Raw genomic sequence first — 27,898 nt, 5'->3', positions numbered from 1 at the left:
GTAAAAAAGAAGGCTCATGAAAACTGAAATATGATAGCAGGATAAACACTCTAGAGTTTAAAAGACAGAATTCAAGAACTAAGTTGAACCAAAAGAACAAGAGATGGAAAAGCAGAAAGCATTTTTAAAAATTAAAGGATCCAGGCAGACAGTGCTGAATAAAAGGAATTCCAGAAAATGAAGAAGGAAAATGTAGTACTCCTACAAGTGTCCATCACTCTGGTGTTTCATAATAGTAGAGGTTTTAAACTTCCAGAAAAAATATAAACAGGTAAAATACAATAGGAATCTCAGGAATCAGAGTAGCTTCAGATTTCTCAATGGGAACACTAGAAACTAAATAACAACAAAATAATATCTTCAAATTTCTAAGAGAAAAATATTTTCTATCTAGAATTCTATTTACTGTGCCATTCAAGTATACAAATACAATAAAACCATTTCAGATATGAAAGATTTAAAAAACTGACTTCCCATGCAGCCATTTTTTAGAAGCTTCTTTACTTTTCCAAAATAAGGGAGAAGAAATAGTGTCTAAAAAGAGGAGATTCAACAGAAAAGAGAACTAAGGGAAATTCCCTGTATGATAGCAAAAGAATGTCCCAGGCTGACAGCTTTGCAGCAGACCTAGAGAACAACCTTCCTGGACCAGGAAGACAGAGACTCCAGGGAGGCCGGAAGATGAAGAAGGAAGAAGAATAAAGCAAGAGAGAGGGAGGAAGGAAAGAGGGGGGATAGAGGGGAAGAGAAAGAGGGAGGAAAGGAAAGAAGGAAGCAGGGAGAAGGGGAAGGAAAGGAGGGAAGGAAAGAGAGGCTGGTATATTACCTGATATTTATTTGTTTGTTTATTTATTTATGATTCTTTTTTTATTAGTTTCAGGTTTTTTTGTTTGTTTTTCTTTTTTCCGATATGTTTAAATTTAATGAGAAGATGCTTTGTTAGATTTTGTAGATGAATTATGATCGGTGCAAAAAAAGCCAAGAGGGAGAGAAATCAAGAGAGAGAGAAAGGGAGGGATAAAAAAAGAGAGACAGAGAGAAAATGAATGAATGATGAACACTCAGGAAAATAAAGGTGTACAAGAATGAAAATGTAATCACAGTTCATTATATGTCTTGACTGTGAATAAAAAACTCTTCTTAATCCTAAACTTAACTAAAATGGTGATAAAATTATATTAAAATAAGAAAAAAAATATATGTATATGGGTTTGAGAGGAGAAGACAGTGCCTACAAAAGCTGCAAAATGCCAATACCATTATGGAAAAAGGAAGATGAGAAACTGTTCCAGACTGAGGAAGACCAAAGAGGCAAAATAGCTAAATGCAATACAAATGCAACACGTGTTCTTGGATTAGAACCTGTACCAAAGGGTAGAATCTGTACCTTTGTGTTTTCTCTCTACAAGATGTTATTGGGACAACTGGAGAAATTTGAAAGGGTCTGTGGATTAGAATGTAGTATTGCGTCAATGTTATTTTCCTGATTTGGATATTTATTCTGTGATTATGTAGAAGAGTGTCCTTGTTTTTTTTTAAAAAATACACAGACCTACTTAGGAGTAATACAACATCAAGTCTCCAATTTACTCAACTTACAGAGAGAGAGACAGCAAAAGTTGTGAAAATGGTAATAATTGGGAAATTTAGGTTCTTTGTGGTTTTCTTGCAACTTTTCTCCAATTTTGAAATTATTTCAAAATTATTTCAAAATGAAAAGTATACTTATAGTTTTTAAAAGTCAGTTCATTCCACCAGGCTTAAAATAAAACAAAACGAATTAAAAATAAAAAAGCAGCACACTGTGCCCCAGTATTGCTAGTACCAGTTCATGGTCCTCAGAAACCCATTCAGAACTCCATTAGCTGTTTTTGTTCCTTGTTGAGTCCCATCTTTCAAATAACATATATATTGTTTTTTTTTTCACTTTTCAATTTTGATATTATCATGATTTCCTACTAAGGAGGAGGAAGAGTATGTATTTATTTAGTCAACTAATTATATGAGTGTAGACTCACAGATTCCTATGCTATTCAATGGGTAATAATCTATTAATATATCATAATTTATTTTGATGTTCCAAGTGTCCAAAACCCGCCTAGTGGGAGCCCCTTAAAACTGGCACCTGTCTGTTTCTGTTATATTTTTATTATTCCTTGAGCACTTTATTGTCTGGCATAAAAAGATATTTCAGGTTTATCTTGTATTTTCCCTGCCCCACGTTGAATCAGACATTTCTCCAAGGAACTCTGGTTCCTTTTAGAGGAGATCAGTATTTAGAAACCAAGACATAAATGCTAAGAAATATATGTATGATATATCTACATACACACACACATATAAACACATATACACACATCTGGTTCTAGATATATACAGATAGAAATATAAAGATATTAAATGCCATGAGTTCACACTGACACCTCCAATTATAATTTGAGACCACCTGGCTTGTTCCAGCCTTCCCCCTTCCCATATTTGTAACTCTTTTCTCCAGCAGAGAGAAGCCTGGCACCCATTACCCTGAATATATTTACTAATTTGCTCAATCCCCCTGTATTTAATCAGTCTCCCAACCATGCCAGCTGCCTCCTCAGCCCTGACCACATCGGCCAAGGCAGGCTTATTCTCATTCCCAACTACCTTGGATCCTCCTCAGCCCCAACCCCATTGGCCACTTCCTTGGACACAATGGTGGTCTCCTCAGGCAGCTTCAGTAGTTTGTTTTTAAATAAAGGAAAGGGAACACATGTTATTTTGTAAATAAAAATTTAAAAAATAAATCAAAAGGATAATATGTAGTAAATTTTAAATACAAGTAATACTTCATTCCTATGCAAAGATAAAACTAACACTATCAATGTAAACTTTTGAGTTATTTCTTCAGTAGTAGTAATGACTTCTTCAACTCTTTACTTTCTTTTAGATTCCTTTTTTCTCCAGAAGTAAGAATATATGTTAAAATCAAATATTTGTCTGTTTTTATAAAAAGACCAAAGTTAACTGACACACTTAGAAATTAATTCTGAAAGAAAGCCTATCTTAGCTTCTTAGCAACAGAGTTGGCCAGTCCTGAGTGAAAAAGATCATTAGGAGAAGGCCAAAAACTAGGTTCTAGTCCTTTCTCTGCCACTGACTACGCAGGTAACCTTGAACAATTAATTCAGCCTTTGTAAGTTAAACTAAGGAGCTGGACTTGAAAATCTCCAAAATATCTCTTACAAGGCTAACAATTTGCAAATGCATTAATACAGGAAAATGTAGCAAAATTTCGATATTTTAAGAAAAGTTACTTTTTTTTTAAGTACTATGAATAAAAAAATGTTTGAAATCTTTATATGGCCTAGCTTTTCCCTCAAAACAATTCAATTTAAATGTTTTTGAAGCATCAGTAATATCCAGAGCATTGTTCTCAAGGCTCTTTCCACACCAAAAGTTAATTATGTGAACTATAATTCAGCATTTGGGTAACCTTCAATACAATAATATAAGAAATAATATGGTAGGACACACTAACTGAAGAGACAACAACAATGGTTGTTTTGTTGTTTTGATTAAAAAGGTTCAGGTTGTTGTGATTACAAAATGATTTGTGAAAGAAAAAAACATTTAGTCATGATTTAGACCAAAAAATTAAGGACAAGTTACAGATGGGTTAATCAGACACAAAAACATAGAGAAACTAAATGTCTTGCAACAACAGTTGAGTGAAATAAATTATGGTATATCCCTATGATAGGATACAATAAAGTCTATCCAGACAACAGAATACACTAAAATGATTAAAAGTAATGTTTTAGAAGAATATACAGTAACTTGGAAAAAGTATGCTACTAATAGAAAAATAGCAGGTTATAAAATTTGTGGCCAAGTAGATTCTGATGTACATATGTGTATGTATGGCAGAGGGGGGCCAGACGGTAGGAAACAAAAAGCGTGTGTGTGTGTGTGTGTGTGTGTGTGTGTGTGTGTCTCTCTCTCTCTCTCAGACCGGGGAGGGGGGCTGGAGAGGGGAGAACACTTGGAATGTGCATGTGTGGACAACCTTAGAAACTATACAAAATATGTCAACAAAATTTATTTCAGGTGTTGGGCTTGCTCTTGAATTTAATACTTTTCTGTGTGAGTTTCTGTATTTCCAAGCATTCTAAAATAAACATATCATTTTGAAAAAAATATGAAAATTGTTAGTCAACATTGCATGTAATATGTTCAGAGACAGTAAGAACTATTGTAAAAAATTAAAAGAGTTGTCTAAGGCTACTTTGGCAGGAGACCTTGGATTACATTTGTTTTTTTTTTTGTTGTTGTTAACTCATCAAAGCTGCATAGTTACATAGGAAATTTAAAAATATGCTCAAAATCACATGAAAATGGGATTGTCAAAATAAATTATGGGATGCTAGCACAATGGAATACTAAGCAGTCATTAAAAACAGAGTTTACAGGTTCCAAATAAATGTGCAATCAGCATGTACAAAAATCTCTCTCAATAACCATTTCATATAAATGGTAGTTTTTTTAAGCTGACAAATTTTAATTTGATGGGCAAACGTATTTTAAATTTTACTGACATTGCACACAACCATGTGCCTTGGCATTCTGTGCAGTCACCCTCTTAACTCACCACATCCCACTTCTTTTACCTACTACATAATTTAGCATTCTATTTCTTCTGTTTAAAATGCATCCTTTTGTAGAGTGGGAAAGATCTGCATGAATTTACAAAGGCTCACAATTCCAATGAGTGTAGTGTGGTGTCATAAAAATATGCTTCAATACTAGCAAAGGGAGAAAATTACAGGCTGAAATTTAGCAACATCCAAGATTTCAGTAGAAGGATTTAAATTACTATGAATCATTCAAAAACATTCTTAAAACCTCAATAAAACTGACTATCCAAAGTGTTTTATATTCACTTCAAAAAAAGAAAAGAAAATATACTGACGATACTTGAAAGATTTACATTTGGACATGAATAAGTGAAGAAAATAAGTGTTAGAGAAGATCCACGGAAGCAATTAACCAAAAAGAACTCCATTTAACCTTTTGTGGTTGATGCTTTTCAGAGAAATGGATCATTAAAATTTGTTCTTTCCAAACAAAGTTCTCACCTCCACATAATACCTGCCTCTTTCTCCTGCCCGTTCTCTCTCTCCCATACCTCAATCTTCATTTATACATTCATTCATTCTTAGCATTGAATCTATGTCCATTACCTTACAATCTTTTAGACAATGAAAATACAACTTTTTATTTTTTTCATCAATAGATTAAAGCAGAAAGGTAATTATCTGTGTGGTAAGTCTCTATTTCTTAAATAACATTGAATACCTTTCCTATAACTAGATAATGTATACCCACACGTGCGCACGTGCACGCCACCATAGTATTTTGGGATGGTTTCAGACTTAGAACTGAATATGTGTAATAGAGAAGTAAGCCAAATTATTATAGGAAATCATTGTCTTTTATCTTTACTCCAACTCAACACATCTACTGTAAGAGAAACCATTTAAGTGACTTCTAAAATAAATTAACGTTAGAATTGTGTTACGTAGCATGGCATTGGAATTTCCTGACAAAGTCACTTACAAATTAAGTATGAGTTTACCTTGTGTTATGTTTGGTTTATTATAAGCATTCATTATGGGTTGAATTGTGTCCTTCCAGGATTCACATGCTGAAGCCCTTACCCCCAGTACCTCAGAATGTGACCTTATTTGGAGAGAGGGTCATTACAGAAGTAATCAAGTTAAAATGTGGCCATTGGGTTCGGGCCTGATGCAATATGACTGGCGTCTTTATAAAAAGGGGAAATTTGGACACAGAGACATCTAAAAAATGAAGACAATGTTAAGAGACACAGGGAGAAGATGAACATCATAAGCCAAGTTGACAGGCTTGTACCAGATCTTTCCCTCACTGCCCTCAGAAGGAACCAACCCTGCTGACATCTTCATTTCAGACTTCTAGCCTCCAGAACTGTGAGAAATAAATTTCTGTTGTTTGAGATATCTAATCTGTGGTACACTGTAACAGCAACCCTAGCAAGCTAATAGCATATCTGTACATAGAGTTCTACACAACAAAAATTTAAGGAAGGATGCAAGGGTAGAAAGGAAGGAAGGAATTATGACTAAAATAGTCCATCCTTGCTTCATTCATTCATTTTTTACAGGTTAACAGTCAACTCCAGTAATTTCTGAGAAATGTTTTGCCTCCCTCCTTTAATGCTATTAGATGGTTCCAAAGTTCTACTATTGAAATAAATAAAACATATAGCTGAAATTTAAAACAAATAATGACTTGCCAATATTTGAGTACTCAGGAGATAAAACCAAAAGAAACAGGTTAAAAGATGAGATAGGGCCTCTCTAAGAGGTGTCCTCCCTTAATATTCCTCACTAAAATGCCACTCAGGAACATCTCATAAATATAACATGAATTACTCTGATAACACTAAATCGCATGTACCATCTGTGCACAAATAGCTATTTTCTTTTTACAAGTAGAGGGGAAAAAATCAATGTGAGAAGTGTGATAAATCAGAATACTAGCATGAAAAGGCCATGCAAATAAAACTGCTGATGCCCATGAAACACGCACACCAAGAGACATCTGGTAAAAAAGCAACTAAAAGTGGAAGGAGCTGGAGAAGCCTTGTTGTTCTGAGGGACACTCATCTTGATGGGCCTAAATTTAGACTTACCAGCTGTGTTTTGGTTTACAACTCATTCCAATCTGCCTGCTTATAATAATAATAAAAAGTAGAAAGGCCTTCTGTGGAACACTGTTGAAAATGTGACTGGGGGATAAGCCAGCCGGTGTCACGTTCTATAAAGGGGCATACAACACTCTACTCTTGTTTGACCGAATTCCCAGTGGTATGTAGTATCTATGCCCTTCTAGGCACAGACCATAATTTATTTATCCATTTGTCCGTTTCTAGTTTTTTATTTTCTAACAGTGTTGCCTTGGATGTCCGTGGACTTCTTTGGGTTTTGTGAACTATAAAACCATATACTGAACATAGAAAATTTTCATATAATTTTATTCTCTTCAAAAAAAAAAAAAATTAGGTATATTAAAAGAAAAAGTGTTCATAGTCAGGCAGAGCTCAACTTAATTCAAGTTTAGACCTCTACCAACTGTATGAACCTAGTCAAGTCACTTTACTTTTCTGAGGTTCAGTGTTATCACTTTTAACCTCTTCAAGAGGTCGTATGTTACCTTGGATCATAGAGGATTAAGAAGAGGATACAACGAGGATGAATAAATGTGATGTAGTCATTTTCTGCTTGAAGGCTTTATGTGAATTGTCTTATGTAAACCTTACCATGACTCTGCAGGGTATGCCCTATTTCTTCCCTTTATTATTATTTATTATTATTTTTTAACCAGAGAGTAATACGATTGAGTAGGTACTCTTTTATCCCAGCTTTCAGATGAGGAAATGGAGAGGTTTAAATCACTTGTTCAAACTCTAACTGCTGTTAAGTGAAGGAACCAGTATTTGACTTCCTAACTGCCAATACAAACATACATCAAGATATGATCTCCAGGAGTTATCGCTGAATTCAGTTTTTCAGTTTTCCATGACATTAAATAGAAATCTAAAGCAAGAATAAATCAATATCTAATATACTGTGTTTCCCCGAAAATAAGACCTAACATCAGCTCTAATGCGTCTTTCGGAGCAAAAATTAATATAAGACCCGGTCTTATTTTACTATAATATAAGACCGGGTCTAATATAATATAATATAATATAATATAATATAATATAATATAATATAATATAATATAATACTGGGTCTTATTTTACTATAATATAAGACCGGGTCTAATATAATATAATATAATACTGGGTCTTATATTAATTTTTGCTCCAAAAGATGCATTAGAGCTGATGGTCTGGCTAGGTCTTATTTTCGGGGAAACACGGTGCGCATACGTGTATACACGTATATATACGTGTATATATATATATATATATATTGCACACATCTGAGTAAATACAAGGCAGCACTGTTGGAAATTAGAAAAGACTAGAAACAAAAGAATGGATAAATAAGTCATGGTATACGCATACAAGGTTATATATACGAGTACTACACAGAAATGAAAATCGACTACAACTTCATGCAAGAACATAGATAAATCTCATAAACCAAATGTTAGGAGATAAAAGCAAATCAGAGAAGAATTCACAAAGGATAGTACAATTTTTAAAATTCCTAAAACATACAAGGTCCAAATGCACATAAATCCTTAAAATATATCGCTTCAAGAAACACATATAGACTTTTATGAAAACCAAACAAATACTAAACACAAAATTCAGATTATTATTTTATTTTACGCAGATAAGAGATATTCTTGGGGAGGGCCTCACAGGGAATATCAAAAATTTGGCTTATGTTTTATTTCCTAAACTGGGTGGTAGGAACATGGATGCAAATTTTATTATTCTATCATTACTAGGAGTCTGCACACATTTTTCCATAAAGGGCCAGATAGTAAGTATGGGCCTTACGGGCCATGTGATCTCTGTCAATTACTCACTTTGGGCACTGTAGTGTGAAAGCAGACATAGGCAATAATACATCAATGAATAGGTGTGTCTGTATGCCAATAAAACTTTATTTAGAAAGATGAAGCAGACCAGACTTCACCCACAGGCTGGTGTTTCCCCTGCTTTATGCTATATAGGTTATACAGTTATACAATATATAGAGTTAGATATAATATAGCTACATATATTTTATATAGTCTTTTGCATACATGAAAACATTCTATAATAAAAATCATTTTAAAAGTTTTAAAAAAGCTTTAAAAAGGTATGTTCAAGTAGGATAAGAACATATTCTTGATTACTGAAAATTGTCCATTTTCTTTTCAATTTTTTCATGAAACTTAGAAATAAAAATAACGTCTTCTTGACTATTGCTAGGTAGGCAGCAGTAAGTTTGTTCCAGATTTTTAGTATTTGCATTTCTTTTAGGAGCTTTTTAAAAAAATACTCAGACACACATACACACACACACACATACACTCACACACACACACATACGCACACTCACAAATTAATGTTTTTAATTACCTCAGTAAAGATTACTGCATACATAAGCAAAGACAAGTAAAGAACAAGCAAAATGCTCAGGCTGAAAGACAGGCAGAGCTTCCTCGCTAAGTGGGTCCTCCAAACCACTGGTGCAGTTATATGTTTGCCTCAGCGATATGTCATATTACAGCATGTCGAAGATATCTAAAGCCATGAATGCTAAATCCACAAATGATAAGGGTCCACTAAACCTACCTTAAAATAAGCTTGGGATATTGGATACATATATGAAACACAGTATCAGCCAACTACAAGTACCTGTTGTGGATTCAGTGATAACTAACTGGAAGCAGAGCAAGCCAGGAAAAATAATTAAGCAGAATTCCTAAAGAGGTTAAAAATATGTCTTATGGGCAGGTAACACTGCAGACCTAACTCAGGAATGCAATAAAAAGTGATTCCTAAGGAGCTCAGCCAGCTGACTGTACCCCTAACAAGCATGGCTAAAAGGGATTCTGGCACAGTAAATTACAACTATCCCCCTGACCCAAAGTGCCATCTTCATAGATATTCTTCAGGGAAAGGCTGAGTTGCCTTGAGATCTAGCCATACCAACAAACTGAGGAGCATTTCTGAAGGGACTAATATACATTTATACTATAACAAGAAAACTAGTAGACAGTTAAAACCGCTGTATCAAGAATATTCTTATCCCCTAGTACTTCAAAGTAGCCTGGCAGAGACTACATGCAATGACTCATTCAAAGGGAGCTATACACGTAATATAGAATTTAAGAGACTACACAAGAATTTTGGTAACACAGCTTAACATTAACTGAAAGCATATGCTTTATTTTAAATCAAAAGTATCCTACCTCCTTAATTTTATCTCCATGGTGCCTCCTTTGACCCCATGGACTTTTTCCCCATACTTGCACTTTTAACTTAAGTAGTCGTATGTATAGCCCCATCTAGACTACGCGTATCAACATATTACCGCAATATCTTCCTTTTAATAGATATAAGCTCCTTGAATATAGAAATGTACTTCGGTGATTCCCTGAAGATCTCACTACAAATGCAAAATGGATGTTTATCCAAGGTACAAACATTAATCTTATACACCATAATAGCAAATACTGAGTTTTCTAAGCGCCAGGGACTGTGCCTTAGCACTGTATACTTGCATGGTTTCATTTATTAATAATTCTCTCAACAATCTGATGGAAGTAATTGCAATTATCATCATTTGCATTTTACAGATAATAAACTTGTGGTATAGGAATGATAATAATTCTCCCAAAATGAAGAAGACACGTGAAGCTAACTCAAAGCCTGGAACAGACTCACAGCCCAGTTACAGTTGGCAGTTACATGAGAAAGAAATAAGTCTTTGTGGTAGGTAATCCACTCAGATCTTGATGTTGTTTGTACTACAGCATAATCCAGTGAGAGCTGACAAACACACCATTCAATGTTCGATTAGATTAAATGCATATATGTATAGACATATGTACATATGTGTATACACATATATACATACACTTAACTTTCTCAGAGTTAGTACAAAAGAACAAATTAGGAATTTTTACCCCCCGTTTTGAAGATACCAAGAGTTTGCCATTTATTTTTGGTAACACATACAAAAGGATTTTACTGTAATTTTAGACAGAATTTCTATTCTGAATGTTTCACTTACAATGATTGTGCTCTTTTTCATTTTAAAATAAAAAATTTATTTCCTATATCAAAAAGTTAAAGCCATGACTAAAATGTAATAAAATCACAACAAAAATGAACCTAAGAAATACTATGCTAAATGAAAGTAACCAGAAACAAAAGACCACATGTCATATGATTCTACGTATGTGAAATTTTCTGAAAAGCAAATATATAAAGACAGGAAATAGGTCAATAGTTGTATATGTTGGATTTCTGGTCAAGGTGGCAGAGTAGGTAAATGTGGTGCTCACCTCCTCTAAGGACCACATCAATTACAAATAAACCACAGAAAAACCATTATTGAGAATCACCTGAAGTCTAGCTGAACTGAAGCCCTACAACTATGGGCATACAGAAGAAGCCACCTTGAGACTGGTAGGAGGGAGAAACACACAGAATGGGCTGGTCCAACACCCATAGGTGACCATTAAAACTCGACAGGGATATCTTGGCTGTGGAGGTCACCCCTGGAAGAGTGATGGGTCTCAGCCCCTCTACAGCCCAGGGTTTCAATGCTGAGAAGAGAAGTCCCCATAGCTTCTGGCTGTGAAAAACAGCAGAGATTGTGGCTGAGTGAGATGGATGGCAGGTGCACTTTCAAGGGCACGAATTTACTCGTTGACTGACTTACTCACTTTGAGCTCCAGAGCTGGGGCAGCTGCTTGAAAGGCACCAGGGACATAAGAGGAGGAACTCAATTGTCTGGCTTCAGAGTGAGGGCTGGAGGAGCAGCTTTCTCCTGGATGGAGGAGCTGGCAGAAGCCATTGTTACTTTGTTGAGCCCTTTCCCTCCCTGCATGCAGATGTAGGCAGCTGCCGTATCTGAGTCTCCATCAAACTGGCTATCACTTTTCATCTGCCCACTTAGTGTTCCCTGAGACCACACTGCACCCAAATTTCAGGCACACCCAAGCCACTTCCAGTGGCTTTTCCATATAAACAGCCTGCCTTAGCTCATGTTGCAGACATTCCTAAAATCTCTCAAAGGTTCACAAAACCCAAACAAGGAGCATTTGGTTTTAGCATGCCCCATACTTCTCGTTGAGCAGGCCTAAGACCCGCACTAGCAACAATCAGCCATGGTTAGTGACGTCAGTTCTCAAGGTACTTCCAAGCACAGCACAGGTGGCAGCCATCTCTGGACTACTTTGTGGCTCATGCCAGGTGGCCGTGGGCAGGGCATAGACTGCAGTTGAACATGGCCTGCACTGGGTCTCCTCCCAGGAGGTCTCAGGACTGGCAGGCCCAGTGGCCAGCTTCCGACAGGGCCGGAGCATCATCCAGCCACCTCCAAGGATGACACATCCAAAGGGCACAAGGTAGGCACCAGAGCTGTGCTAAAGTGAATCCTGCTACATAGGGTCAGCCCCTGCTCCATAGGGTCAGCTGCTCCACTTCACAGCCAATTCTTACAACAAATGAGCCCAAGGGTCAATCCCTCCCACTGATGTGCAAACAGCAATTAAGTCTCAACTACAACAGAAGGGTACACACAACTCACACAAGGGACACACCTGGAGCATTCAGTTCTGGTGACCAGGAAGACTGTGCCACTAGGTCTCACAGGACACCTATTACATAAGGCCACTTTACTAAGACCAGGAGATGTAGCAGCCCTACCTAATACATAAAAACAAACACAGGGAGGCAGCCAAAATGGGGAGACAAAGAAATATGTCCCAAATAAAGGCACAGAACAAAGCTCCAGAAAAAGAACTATTCAAAATGGAGACAAGCAATCTACCAGTGGCAGAGTTCCAAAAACCCCGGTTATAAGGATGCTCAGTGATCTCAGGGAGAACTTCAACAAAGAGATAGGAAACATAAAAAAAGAACCAGTCAGAAATAAAGACTAAAATAACTGAAATGAAGAATACATTAGAGAGAATCAACAGTAGATTAGATTAGGTATCGGTGATTTAGAACATAAGATAGCAGAAAACACCCAAGCAGAACAGCAAAAAGAAAAAATAATCCAAAAAACTGAGGACAGTTTAAGGGGCCTCTGGGAAAACATCAAGCGTACCAACATTTATATCATAGGAGTACTAGAAGGAGAAGAGAGAAAGCAAGAGATTGAAAACATATTTGAGAAACAATGACTGAAAACTTCCCTAACCTGGTGAAGGAAATAGATATACAAGCCCAGGTAGCGCAGAGTCTCAAATAAGATGAACCCAAACAGGTCCACACCAAGACCCATCATAATTAAAATGCCAAAGGTTAAAGACAAAGAGAGAATCTTAAAAGCAGCAAAAGAAAAGCAGTTAATCACCTACAAGGGAGCTTCCACAAGACTGTCTGCTGATTTCTCAATAGAAATTTTGCAGGCCAGAAGGGATTGTAATGAAATATTCAAAGTGATAAAAAGTGAAGACCTACAACCAAGATTACTCTACAAGCATAGCTATCATTTAGAATCAAAGGACACATAAAGAGCTTCCCAGGAAAGAAAAAGATAAAGGAGTTCCTCCCCACTAAACCAGTATTATAAAGAATGTTAGAGGGACTTGAGACAAAAAAAAAAAAAAAAACAATCAAAATATGGATAATAAAATGGCAATAACTACATATCAACAATTGCTTAAGATATAAATGAATTGAATGTTCCAATCAAAAGATATAGGGTGGCCAAATGGATAGAAACATGACCCTTACATATGCTGCCTACAAGAGATTTACTTCAGATCAAAAGACACACATGGACTGAAAGTAAAGGGATGGGAAAAAGATATTTCATGAAAATGAAACAACAACAACAAAAAAGCTCTGGCAGCAATAGTTATACCAGACAAAATAGACTTTAAAACAGAGGCTATACCAAGTGACAAAGAAGGACCCAGTAATACTACTTCTGGGTAATTATCTAAAGAAACACAAAACAGTACTTTGAGGAGATGTGTGCATTCATATGTTCATTATAGTATTATTTATCATGGCCATGATGTAGAGGCAGCCAGGTTGTCCATTGATGGATGAATGGATAAAGTGTAGGTGGTACATATTTACAATGGAATATTGTTTGACTGTAAAAGGGAATGAGTTCTTGTCATCTGCGGTGGCATTGATGGACCTGAAAGGTATGTGCTGAGTGAAGTATGTCAGACAGTGAAAGACAAATGCAATGTGATTTCACTAATATGTGGAATCTAAAAAAGAAAATAAACAAACAAAACACAAACAAACTCATAGACACGAAAAACATTTTGATGGTTGCCATATGGGAGGGGGGTTGGAAATGGGTAAAAAGGGGAAGGGATTAAGAAGTACAAATTGGTTGTTATGCAGTAGGCATGGGTATGTAGGTTACAGCATAAGGAATATAGTCAATAATATTGTAATAACTTGTCAGATGGATACTAGATTTATTGGGGTGATAGATGGAAGGGGTTTGGGGACAGGGTGAAAAAGGTGAAGGCATTAAGAAGTACAAATTGGTAGTTACAAAATAGTCATGGGGATGTAAATAAAGCATAGAGAATATAGTCAATAATATGGTAATAACTATGTATAGTGCCAGGTGGGTTCTAGATTAGTCAGGGGTATCACTTTTTAAATTTTATAAATGTCTAACCACTATGCTGTACATCTGAAATTAATATAAATAATATTTAATGTCAATTGTAACTGAAAAATTTAGAAAGAGGGGGGAAAGTGAAGGGAAATAAGAGGTTCAAATTTTCCAGGTATAAAACAAGTAAGTCATGGGAATATACAGCATGGGGAATATAGTCAATAATATTGTGATAGCATGGTGTAGTGTCAGATGGTTGCTGGACTTATCATGGTGACCACTTCTTTAGGTATATAAATGTTGAATAACTATTGTGAACACCTGAAACTAATATTGTATGTTAGCTACATTTTAATAAAAATCTTTAAAAAATACTAAAATAAGCTTCATATAAGATGGAAGTATCATGACATCTGTTTGCAAAATTAGTCTATTATAATTGTTGAATCTCATTATAGTTGGTAAAAATTGTATTCTTTCACCTGGTGAAAAAGAAAAATAGTTGTCTATGGCTGGGAGTGAAAACAGAGATTAACTGTAAATGGCATGATGGATTTTCGGGAGAGATAAAAGTGTTCTAAAACTCATGTACAGTAATTGCACAATTCATTAAATTTACTAATAAAAATAATTCACCCCAAATGGTGAATTTTATGGTATATAAATTACATCTCAGTAAAGTAAGTTGGTTAAAAAACAATAACAAAATAGTATGTTATACCAAAGCATTTTTCAAAGTAAAAGTTTTGTTTCAATTTTTAAAACTACTGGCTTAACGTTCTGTTCTGTTTTATAAGTGTGTTATACTGATTTTCATACCAATATTTGCTGATAATTTTGATTGCCTAGTCTCTGTATCCTTTTTTTGCTAATTCTACAGGTAACACTGTGTTATTCATTATAACTGATATATGCATTATGAGAGCTGATCAAGTATTCCGTTTAAAACAGACAAAATCTTGTAGCATACAACTTTTCACTTGTTTATTGACAAAACTTTAAAATACAGTGGTATCTCGGTTTTCGAAGTCTCCGTTGACGAACATTTCGGTAATACCTCGATTTTCAAACGTCTCCGTTGACGAACATTTTGTTTTACGAAAGCTGTAAACCCGGAAGTAAATGCTTCAGTTTTCCAACACACCTCGGAAGTTGAACATGTCACACGGCTTCTGCTGAGTGCAAGATGCTGAGGCCTCGCTGTCGGCTGTTTTCGAACGTTTCAGAACTCGAACGGTCTTCCGGAACAGATTACATTAGAAAACCGAGGTACCACCGTACTCTTAAAGTAACTAACTATGAATGTTTATTTTAACTTTTGGTCTTATGTCTTCTTTGCAAAATGTGCAATACAAATAAATACATGAATAAAATAAATGGTGAACACTACAACTACACAGCTATTGAGTGTTTCCTTTGATCACACTGGCCACTTGTAAAACTGTAGCAGGTTGTCAGATTTATACTAGAGCACCCAATCAGAACTGCAATGAGGCAGAAATAAAATTGGCCCTTTAAAATTCAATAAAGTATATTCTTTAGAGTATATTAGTTCAAATCTGGAGTATTTTGACTTCCTTTTCCCAAAGTATTTCTTATAATTTTCCCCATTGCCACTGACCAATAAGCAAATGAAAAACTGTTGTCTGCATAAAAGAACTATAATTTCCCTTCCTATAGGTTCCCATGGAGATACATACATACATATATATATTATATATATGTATTTTTGGGGGAGAGGGGGCTATATAATGGCCACTCCCCTTTGCAAACATAACATTGAGGACAGTTTCTGCTAGTCCCTCTCCCTCTCTGCATCTGCATTTCCAGACTTCAAATCTACTTGAGGAACTACTAGTATTCACCATCATTCCTTTCTTGCTGGAGTGGGGGTTCCACTGCTAACAACCAAGCCCCTGATTGAGATACCATGTTTCCCCACCAATAAAACCTAGCTGGACAAACAGCTCTAATGTGTCTTTTGGAGCAAAAATTAATATAAGACCCGGTCTTATTTTACTACAAGACTGGGTATAATATAATATAATATAATATAAATATAATATAATATAATATAATATAATATAATATGATTTAATATAATATAATATAATACTGAGTCTTGTATAATTTTTGATCCAAAAGACGCATTAGAGCTGATGGTCTGGCTACATCTTATTTTCGGGGAAACATGGTAGGTGTTATTACATTAGCTTAAAAGGATTTGTTTTTCTGAGTATTGAAAGGTTCCTAAATGATTCCTTTTCTTTTTTAATGTTTTGTGTTTATTTCTTCTAATACAATCCACATAGAAGATTTTGTCCATGTTGACACTCAACATAGTTCTGTCATCAGCAGTAATATTTATTCAGCATTTACGAGTATTAAAACCAGTTTTGTTTTAATTCTATTTGGTTTAGTATCCTGCTAGGAAAGACTGATACAATACAAACTGAATTTACTGAAACAGATCATTGGCAAATTACAGCAATAATTGGGTCTATACACAGGAAAATGTCATAGGCCATAGTATTCACCGATGTATTTATTCATAAATATTTAGATTTCTTACTTTCCTACCTTCAATAACTTTAATTTATAGGACATAGAGAAGCAAGTAGAAAAGACAAATAAATACCTACTTATGAGGCAAAATGTAGTATTATGAGATTCAAAACACTATCATGGGGCACACAGAGTGGAGAAATTAATTCTAACTAGAGATGAAGAAGCTCCTAGGGAAGAGGTAGCTTTCTTTACATTGGGCCATAGACAACAGAAAGGATTTTGTTCTGTTGACCCAACATTAATTACACAACAATAATTACAGGAAAATATGGAGTAAGTTCACCTAGTGGCTCGTGCATCAACCTAGGTCAGTGCTTCTAGATCAGTGCTTTTCAAACTGTAAAGTGCAAACAAATCACCAAGGAATCCTGTTAAAATACAGATTCTGATCCATTGGGTCTGGAGTGGGTTCTGAGACTACATTTCTAATAAGCGCCTAGGTGATGCAATGGGTGTATGGGACATACTTTGAGTAGTAAGGCTGCAGAGGACAGAGAGTGGTGAGGCAGGAGAGCCAGGGTGCAGACTGATGACCAAGAGCCTTCAATGACAAAATGTAACAATTCGATCAGAGCTGTGTGCTCCAGAAACATGTTTGCTGCGGGCGCACAGGAAGAATAGAGGTATATCTGAGACTGAGCCTTGATGAGATTATTTTAATGGTTCTAAGAGGCAACCATGTAACTACTCCGACTGTAGCAGTGCGGACAGAAAAAAAAGCACTAATTCCAAAGACAGCAAGAAGGTAAAACTGATAGGGACTTTTCAGATGTGTAGGAGACATGGAGAGTTAGTAGTGAGAGGGATAAGCAGGAGGTGACACTAAGTATTTTACCCTGGATATCTAAGAAATTCTCACATCATTAGCAGAGAATCAAATGGAAAAATAACAGAGACGGGAACAGAGGAGTAAGAGTCAGGGACTGGCAGAATACAGTTCAGTTTGGGAATTACGCTGAAGGTTGAGTAGAACCATCTAATTAAGACTTTCCACTGCTCTTGTAGTTAAATTTAGTAAGTTAAAATTCCATTTGTAACATCCTGTTGATAGTGGAAAGGGACAAACTGTCACACCCTTGTCTCCTCTGGGACAGTCAGCTTGTGCTTCCAGAACGCTTTTAGTCACAGAATTCATGACCATGCTGAGTAATCCCTTTCATTTTGAAACCTTCAATTAGAAAATTCTTCCTTCCATTGATCTAAAACTTGTCTCCACATATTTTTGATCTAGTGGTTCTAGTTTTACTTTCAAAACTACAAACATTTAATCCACCTAGATCATAATAACTCTTCATAAAAGACCCAAGTCTTTTCCAAGATACACTACATGTTGTTCTTTCCCAGCCTTTCTTCATAGGTCATGGTTGCCAGAACATATCAGTGAATCCCCTTCGTTTATTCTGCCTCAGGATGGCAAATGTGTAGCCAGACTGTTGCTACTGCAGCCCTCCCCACTTTGTTGTGACAATGGAAGACAGTGCTGAGGTATCAAGCGCTCTTTCTCCTAAGCCCAGACAAGATCTCCGGCTTCATCTCAACACAGCATTCCAAGAATCAATAACAGGGAACTGGCACCCGCAGAGGAAATAACATCCCTTTGCCATTTGCTGACATAAACCATCAATTCCCTTGAATACAGGGGAATACAGAGGGTTAGAACAGAATTTCAGAAGTGGCACGGACTGTTCAGATTACAGTACAATTAATACTCCATCTGACCTCAAAAATGTGCTATTTGTTTAGATTCGACAGCATGTCATTTATGTAAATTGTTCTTTCAGTCCACTGAAAACCACTAGAAATGTTTGTACATAAAATGGCCTATTCAAGGTCTCCCCAAACTTATTCTGAAATTTCCTTATTGTTTTTAATTCTGTTGTGACCATATACACTCACTCACAAGGAGAATTTGAGGATTCTTCTTTCTACGTCACTCACCCATTCTTCCTCTTCTAGGAGAGTACTGAACATACAAGAAGCCTGTGATGGTAGAGAGTAGAGCTTCTAGGGGTAGGAATATAAATAGTCCCAGATAAGCCCTTTGCTTTTTGGTTCCTCTTTTTTTAACCTTCAAAATGGTAAGACCCTCTGAGGCAGGATCAGGATGTAGGCCAGGGAAAGGAAACACATGATCTGCCTGCTGTAATCCTGTATTCTAGATTTGTAGTAAATTGGGCAATTGAGAATGCATACACATTTATGCACACACACACGCTTACACACTACACACACGTTAATATATGTCTAAACACACATGCATACATGCATGCACTGTACACACCTGTATGCATGTACATATGTGTGTGCATACATATGCGTACAGGTGTGTATGTGTCTGATATATTTCAGCAGATCACCGAGGTAGTAAACCACTCATCCATTCAAGGATATTTCTTGAGTAGCCATAATTCACGCTAGTAATAAAATACTGATTTGCTTAGACCTCTGCTGCTCAAACTGGTAGCCACAGGTGGCTACTTACATTAAATGCAAATTAATTAAATATAATCAAAAGGTCAGCTCCTCAGATGCACTAGCCACATTTCAAGTGCTCAAAAGTCACAGTGGCTAGTGGCTGCCATATTAGACAGCCAAGTACAGCCCATGTCCTCCACTGCAGCCAAGTGGAACAGCAGGAGCCTGTGGTGCTATGTACAGCTGATCAATACTCAGGTGTGTTTACTAAGGGCCAGGGACTATGTACAAGCTCTTTAAACATAGTATGTCATTTAATCCTCATATTTCTTTTTCCCCTCACTTTACAGATGAATAATCTGAGGCAATGGGTGGTTAAATCACTTGCCCAAGGAAACAAAGCTAGTAAGCAGTGCACCGGGATTCCAAACAGGCAGTGTTTCCAGTCTCTGTTCCTCAGCAGTAGGCTTATGTCCTGGCTGTATTTGTATTTACAGTGACTAACAGAGCTTTCTTCAGGACTTCACACTGATGCCAATTACATTTCATAGTCTGTTCTTGAACCAAGTAATCTAATTTATCAAAAGATTTGGAAGGCTGATTGTGTTATACAGACTATTAGCTATTGTCATAGTTTCTAATGTTGTGTAACAAACCATCATGAAACTTAGTGGTATAAAACACTATTATTGTTTTTATATTTTATCATGCTCACTGGTGTCAAGAAGTCAGACAGGACACAGCAGAAGTGGTTTGTCTCCTCTGTGGTATGTGGGCCTCAGCTGAGAAGATTTGATGGTAGGGTTGCCTCGGTGCTGGGAACTGAAAGCATATAGCCATCTTCACTTACAAGCCAGCCACTTATTGCTGGATGGTGCCTGGGACTTCAGCTGGGGCAACCGACCACAGCATTTACATGTGGTTTCTCAAGGGAACCTGAGTTTCCTTACAACACAGAGGCCTTAAATTGCATTTCTTACATAGCTCCAAAAAGCAGTGTCCTATTGGACACAGCAGAGCCTGCATTTCCATGATCTATTCTTGGAAGTTGCATAGTATCACTTCCGCCATACCATATTGGCCAAAGCAGCCACAATCCCCCCTACATGCAAGCACAGGAGCATAGATCTCACCTCTTGATAGGAAGGTGCTGGTCACATTTTTGACGAGCATATGGGATAGGAGATGGAAATGTGGCTATCTTTATCTAAAGCTATTCTCCACACTTTTGTACTATGTATTATGATAGTTATTGTTCATTTTCACCCCCACCCATCAGCTCCCACCAATGCAGTCTCTGTGTCCTGGGAGGAGGCTGACCCCTATGGATGATATTACCTGAGAAGCTCGCCAGTGGGGGCCACAAGCAAGAGATCCAAGAGCAGGAGAAGAGCAGCTCAGGCAACACTCCCTATCTCCTCCCTGCTTTGGCGCCACATTTCTGGTCATCACATGTTTCTAACTGCATTTCTCTGTAAATACAGCTCCCTTCACAACTCCAGCTATTACTGGACTCCAGCAACACTATTTCCATTCCTCCTCCCTTTAAATTAAAGGTGCTAATGGTTTTTTGCTACTGCAAATCTCTAAGTGCCTCAGTATCCCTAGTTTGCTCCTAAACCCTGCCCCAAATTCTATCAATAGTTCCTGCATTAAACTTTTTTCACTTAAATTATTGGAGAGAATTCTTATTCTTCCAAGGGCCATGACCAATACAGGCACATAATAGCAATTAAAGAGAACAAATGTGAAAAATTAATAAGCAAACTTCCAATATCTTCTTCTAAGTCTTTGATGGAATTGTTGAATAGTACAGTTATGCCCCTAATCATTACAATGAATTTCTGGATTGACAAAGATCCAATATATATAGGAGCTGGATGTCTCAACAATTATATCCTATTATTCTTTCAAAACTAATTTAGTCTACAAAATATGAATGATTCTTTCAAAACCTGTGTTCAAATAAACATGTTCATTGGTATATTTCTGATTTACCATAAAAATGATCTTAGTTTTCCATCCTTACAAAACATGATTATCTCTTTGTTTTTATACGATTTATAAACAAAATACTAAATAGTTCTGTAGCTTTGATAGCTTTGAGATTGAAATTAAGCCTACTGCTGTATACCTTGGAGAACTTCCTTTTTGCCCATTATTTTAAAGAAAGAATGTTTACCTATCTCTAATTTTGGGGTCACAAGCATGAATTCCGAGTTCTCAAAGAGACTAGTAGTGATGAGGATAATTACATCTGTGAATTCCCTGATTATCCTAGATGATACAGATCTTAGTTTGTGGTACTGCATACCTTTTAAAAGGCCAATATTAAGAGCTATCATTTACTGAATACCAGATAAGCATCTCAGTGTTTCACTGTGATCCATTTACCAATGCTCTCTTTCAACTGCTGTTTCTTATACACATTATACTATTTAGTAAAAGTCAACTTATTGAATAATATGTTTCCCCCCAAAAGGAGAACTTTTTCTTTAAATGTAATTTACCCCTTATCTCTAATTAAATTTTTTGTAAGCTTCATCTCATTCTGGCCCAGTCTAACACTATCTTTACACTATTGTTATAATTTTATCCTTTTTCTTTTCTTTCTTGAATCATTGATTATGTTCTCTGATCTTCCAAAGATCTATATTTGTATTTTTAAATCAATGTTCTTTGCCTTCTCTGTGGTCTCTTGAAATTTGGCACCATTTTCTCCTCACTGGATTATTTGAAAACTTAGGACAATGTTTGTTTGTTTTACTTTCCATTTCTCTGGATTTATATTACCATTTAGAGTTTCTGTCACATCTTCCACCTGAACTTCAAGACTATGATAGCAAAGAACTAAACCTCCCATTTCATTTTTTCCCCAAAGAATCCTTAGCATAGCATATTATGCAAAAATACTTAACATCTACTTGCCAGGTACAAGTACAGTAGGAAAAAAGAAATAATGTCAAAAATTCTACTCTTTAAGCGCTTCTGGACAGTGGGCATGTATACATTCACAAATATCTAAGGAAATAAGGACTAAAACTAAACTGAACACGAACGTGGTCAATCCCAATGTCCTAAACGGCAATGTATATACTCTATGAGGCATTCCTGACAGCATACTAGGCCAGGCTACACTTCCACAGAGGAGCCAGCTAGAAATGGAGTAGTAGGGAGAGAGGCCAAGTGGAGAGCACTGTCTTAAATGTGCTTGCCTCACTAACTGTGGTTAAGGGCTGAAAATTCAACTTACTGAACATACGAAGGCAGCTAATTTAAAATTTTCCCAACTGTTCTTTTAAGACTTTACCCAACATTATATCCTATCTTAATCTGTGTGGTTTCTATAGAGGTGGTTCTTAACGTTTTCTTTGTGTCTAACACATGTAGTTATACAACACTAACCAGCAGGGTGGACCCAGGTGTATGGGGCTGAAGCTTATACCCTTTAAAAAGAATAGAGTTAGGTGGAACAACAAATTTATATTTAGAATGAGAAAAGAAATCTCAACAATTGATTGGATCCTGGAGATCTAGAATCCTTTCTTCTGAGAGTTTTAGGCAATTTAGCAGAAATGTTCACTTAGCAATGCTTTTGGCTGAAATCTGTCATTCCCTTCCCCACTTAAAAGGTCTATGACTCCCAGTAACTTCCAACATTTCCAGAGGCTTAAGCAAATGAACACCTAAATCTTAGCTTCACCTAAACTCCACCTCTGACAACTGTGCTCATTCTTAAGAGTAATTCTTAAGAGAGGACTGGGACACTTAAAATCTGGGGAAAGAAACCATGTGACAACAATCCCACATGATTCTGATACACAGTTTGCCACTCCCAACACTTTGTCTCCTGCCAAGTTGGAAGTTTCACAATGTAGAGCCATACAGAATATTCATCAACTACTAGTATCTTAGAAGGCAAGTAAAGAAGAGGCCAGTTGTCCTTCATCTGAAAATAAAGTATATGTGGAATATAAAAAGGCAGTGTTAACCTAAATAATCCCATTGTTTTACAATTTAAACACTAATTTTGAAATGTCACATAACTTTACCAAGAGCACAAAACTGACATTCTGGCTGAACGTCTAGACTACAAGTACTGTGCCTACCATTTCATTTAATCTAGAGGGGGAAAGAAAGGAGTTTTACATATTCTTCTTTAGTGTCAGGGTATAACTGTTCACTTTCTAATTTCAGTTCGCTCTCCCAAAATAAAGCGGTGGTTAAATATGCTGCTTTACCTAACACCTCAAGGTAACATGTAACTACTGCCAGGTTTCTTAGCAATTAATACAATGTTCTCATCTCTACCCAAATCTTCTACCAGCAGCAACGTGAGAAACTGGAGTGACAATTCGATGGCCCCGCAGAAAGGGTTGTTTTGGTTTTTTTTTTTCAAAAGAAAAACCACCAGTCTACACGCACAAGTCTACCACTAACCCGAGTCAATTTCTCTCCAACTATTCTACAAGTTAAGAAGACCCTGGGCTCCTACATTTCTCCAGGGGGTGAGAAAGCGGTAGATGTGGGTTGGGTACTGGTAGCCAACTATAAGAGGGACCCTGACTGAGCTCCGTGCCGCGGCCCTCCTAATCCTTTTCTCCTGAAGGGGGATTCCCTTGCACCTATTCCCACTGGATTTGAGACTCATGTTGGGTGTCACCCGTCTCAAATTCACAACTAGCTACACTAAACCAAAATCATTTCTGTAGACTTGGGTAATCTCTCTCCCAGAGTTCGGTGCCGGCTGAGCCCGAAAAGAATCTGTTAGGGGCGGGGGCACTTTCGGGCCATCGCCTCCCGGGTTCGGGCACTGTCCCCAGAAGTCCTCGTCAGAGAAGAAAAGAGAACAAGGAAAAAAAGAAAAAAAAAATCACAACTTGCAGACTCCACGAAGTCACGGGCCCTGCCCCACTTAGGTCAAAGTGCAGAGGAGAGAGCGGCTGTGAATTGGGGCCCGGCCCGCACGCAGCGCTGGGTGCGGCGCGCTGCGGGGCCCGGCGGGCAGTCGGGGGACCCCCACCCACTTCCAACTCGGAGCCACCCCTCTGCAGGGTGAGCACGCTGGGACGGCCGCCCACAGCGCTGCCAACTCCTGGAGTTGACCGGGAACTTTCCCGGGACGCGCCGCCGCCGCCCTCACCTTACTGAACACCTCCAGGTCGTCCTCGTCCTCGTCCAGGTCCAGCACGTCGGCCTGCAGCAGGGCAGAGGAAGCCGCTGCTGCCCGGGAGGGGGCTGCGGTCCCCCGGGTTCTCCCCACCGGCGCCCCCCGCCGGGAGGCCCGAGGAGCGCTCCGGAGATGCCCGGCGCTCGCCCTCCATCCCGAGAGTGCGCGCCCGCAGGCCGTCGCCGCCAGCCCTGCGCCCCGGAGTGTGCCCATTGGCTCCCGCGCCTCCTGCACCTCCCCGGCCGGCCCTGCTCCAGCCCCTCGCCCGCTGCGCAGACGCGGAACTGCCGGCCCTGGCGCGGGTGCCCGGGCTCATCCCTACCTGGTCCGGGGCCTGCCGGACACGCGGGGTTGGGCTCTCAGATTTCCGGCTCAGATGGTGAGGGTCGGTGTCCCTGCAGAGATAAGAGGAGGGGCGTCCTGGCACCAACCTGGCTCGGGGCTGCCGAGCGAGGGTTTTCGCGGGAGCGGGCAGTGGCCACAAGAGCCAGAGTGAACCATCAACTCCAGCGGATCCACAGCGGGACTGGAAGGCAGGCCGACCCATCCCGCCAAGAGAAAAAGCCAATACTGTATTTCCTGTATTTAATGGTTGCCTTTCTTCTTGGTTGTGGTTTTGCGAGCCTCCCTTTTTTACCAAGGCTAATGCAGAAAAATAAAAGACATGAAAAGCTCTTCTGTTTTTGTAATTTATTTTTGACCCAGTGGACCGGACTGCGTGGTCATTTCACTGTCAAGCCAGGAAGATGGATTTAAAACTATTTTCAGCCACTTTCATATGTAATTTTACTCCAGGAAATCTTCCTGAAGTTAATGCGCAAAATTGTTACAAGGAGCGGAGGACAACAAGCTGGACTGGACATTGCCATCAAGAAACAATCTTTAGTCTTTGTACTGTCATTGCAATGCTATAATTATTTAGTTGTTCACTGTTTATTATTAAAACACACACACACACAACTAAATTTAAAAAAAATGGAAAAAATGAATGCAAATTGATATATTTTGGAACTATCTGCAGGTTTTTGTTTCTTTACTGCCTAGGCCTCTTTCATTGCATAGGCCCTGGAAAGAATGTCTAAGAAGTTTGCACACAACCAGGGAGGAGGCTAATTCAGATTTGATTTATAAACCTTTCCTGGCAAATATTTAACCAAATATTTAAATTTTTTAACTTAATAAAAGATGTATTTAAGATATTTGAGGAAATAGAGAATTTCTCTATTTCTGGTTAGAGGACAAAGGCCTTAATGTATTACCTGTTGACCACTCAAATGTACCTCTCATTGGTTTCAGTTCATATCCGCACTTGTTCAGTCAAGCTGGTCTGGCTGCATGGTGACTATTGGGTCTCCTTCCTATGCTATATGATCCCTGTTCGCAAAATACCGTCTCCTGCTCATCCTTCAGGAATTAACTATAGTCTCATATCTTTTAGGAAGACTTTACAAATGACACAGTCTGTTCCCAAGTTAGCATTTAATGTTATTCCATCTTTTAGATATTTATTTCATCTAAATGCCTTACATTCCTTATTAACTATAACATTTTAAAGTTAGGGATCACATTATTTATTAATAAACCACATCAGATGCACTGACTTAAAAAGGTTCTCTGCTAAGGGTATATAAAGAATACAAGTTATTAAAGGCTATTTTTTTCCTTTCTAAGCTCATTTTGGCTCATGAGGACGATTCAAGGTTTTTTCATTGCAGTCTGAACCAGGAAATTCTTAAGGATACTGTGATTCACAGAATTGCCAGAGAGCATAGAGACAGACTCAGAAAATGGGCAGAACAAACCAAGACTACACAGCTTGGATCATAGCAAAAAACCCTGCCACAGAACTAATGGTGCAACATGGCTGCCACCACTGCTGAACAATCAATGCCATACCACTTCAACCTACTAGCATTGACACTGATGTCACTGGACTCCAGGTGCTGTCACCAAAATAAGCAGCTGTCTCTGAGAACTGCCTCTGCTATTACTGCCACGAAAATGCCCTACAGTCCTGTTTCTCTGTGTTAATAGTTTCAGTTTCAAAACCCAGGACAGTAGATCTTGGCCCACCTGGCCAAGCATAAAAGAGGTTCCTAAGGCAAACAATTTTCTAAATATAGAAAGGCCAGATTGATGCTGCTCAGCCACAAAAAGAAAATAAATCCCTTATAATTCACTCTTTGGCTGCCCAACATTAAGAAAACGTTTCTTCAATATACTTTCTTTCCCCCCATTCTTCCCGAATATAGTTTCAGCCATGCCTCAAGCACCTGGGAATATAGTCCTCCGCATCTCAAGGAAGAAAACCCAAACCTAACTCATTGGTTCAGCACCAACTCTAATATGTCTTTTCCCCTGCAGTTGTGCTGCAATCCTGTTGATATTTTGCAACTTATGAACTAAATTTTGAATTTAATTACCAACATAGTATGACTGTTATTCAGTGGCATAAAAAATCCTAATCCTCATAATAATCTTAGCATCCCATTAAATGGGATCATCACTGGATTATTAATGGAAGAGATTTTAGTGGGATATGAAAGCCTCTAAACCAGCACAGTCCAAAACTTTAAGTATAGGTATAGTATTAATAGGAACCCTACCCAGTCCTGTCCTTTGGTTTCTGGACCTTTATTCTGATTATAGGAGAAATAATATCATATATTAGTTTGGTTCTGAGAATATACGTCTTGTTCCCTCTTTCTCTCTTGTACTTTCCAGGTTTGATCTGAGACCATAATTGTGTCTTAATATGCCATTCCACCATCCATAAAGTCAGTTGTTTCTGGTAATGGTACTCACAATAAGACAAGTCCCCCATAAGCATTGTCTGATGGCTTGACTTCTTTTGCTGGAAGATTATTTAACTTGTTAGAAAAAAAATGTTATATGTGAAATCTGATTAGAAATAAACCAGTCAGTAAGCTCATGGATGATCATGTGGGGAGAAACTTGCTAAGCAGGGAAAAGCAAACACAATGTATCTTTCCCAGTAAGTACAAATCCTGATGTCCTCCAGATTGTGTGGCAGGGAGAGGACCAGGAGTAGCTGCTGCTGTGGTGAGGAGAACACTTAGCTATGCAAGCAGCCAGTTCTTCTTCAGTGAGGGAGAAATCCTTTTGTTGAGCTGATACATAGAGTACTAAAGGTAGTCAATATACAATATTATATTAGATTCAGATGCACAAAATAGTTACTCAACGTTAGTATACTTAATGAAGTGATCACCATCCTAAATTTAGTAACCATCTGTCATTATACAAGAGTTTACGATATCATTGAACTATATTCCCTATGCTGTATGTCACATCCCCATGACTTATTTGATAACTGGAATCTGTACTCTTATTCTCTTTCACCTTTTTGCCCCCAACCTATTCCCCTCTGGCAACTATCAGTTTGTTTTCTATGTCTATGAGACTGTTTCTGTTTCGTATT

The 27,898-nt window shown here is 37.8% G+C and overlaps 1 protein-coding gene across 1 annotated transcript in view; it reads right to left on the bottom strand.

Moving 5' to 3' along the window:
- Positions 1–24,701, bottom strand: part of SNX7 (sorting nexin 7) — a 79,482-nt gene extending 54,781 nt beyond the window's left edge. Inside the window, exon 1 of the mRNA XM_033091925.1 lies at positions 24,430–24,701. Coding sequence (XP_032947816.1) covers positions 24,430–24,669 — 240 coding nt within the window. The 5' untranslated portion in view covers positions 24,670–24,701. The remainder of the gene's footprint in view (positions 1–24,429) is intronic.
- Positions 24,702–27,898: the final 3,197 nt, after the last annotated feature.

This window comes from Rhinolophus ferrumequinum, chromosome 22 (assembly GCF_004115265.2).
Source record: "Rhinolophus ferrumequinum isolate MPI-CBG mRhiFer1 chromosome 22, mRhiFer1_v1.p, whole genome shotgun sequence".
Classification (NCBI taxonomy): Eukaryota; Metazoa; Chordata; class Mammalia; order Chiroptera; family Rhinolophidae; genus Rhinolophus; species Rhinolophus ferrumequinum.
The sequence above is the reverse complement of the archived record's forward strand: the minus strand, read 5'-3'. Positions and strand labels throughout refer to the sequence as shown.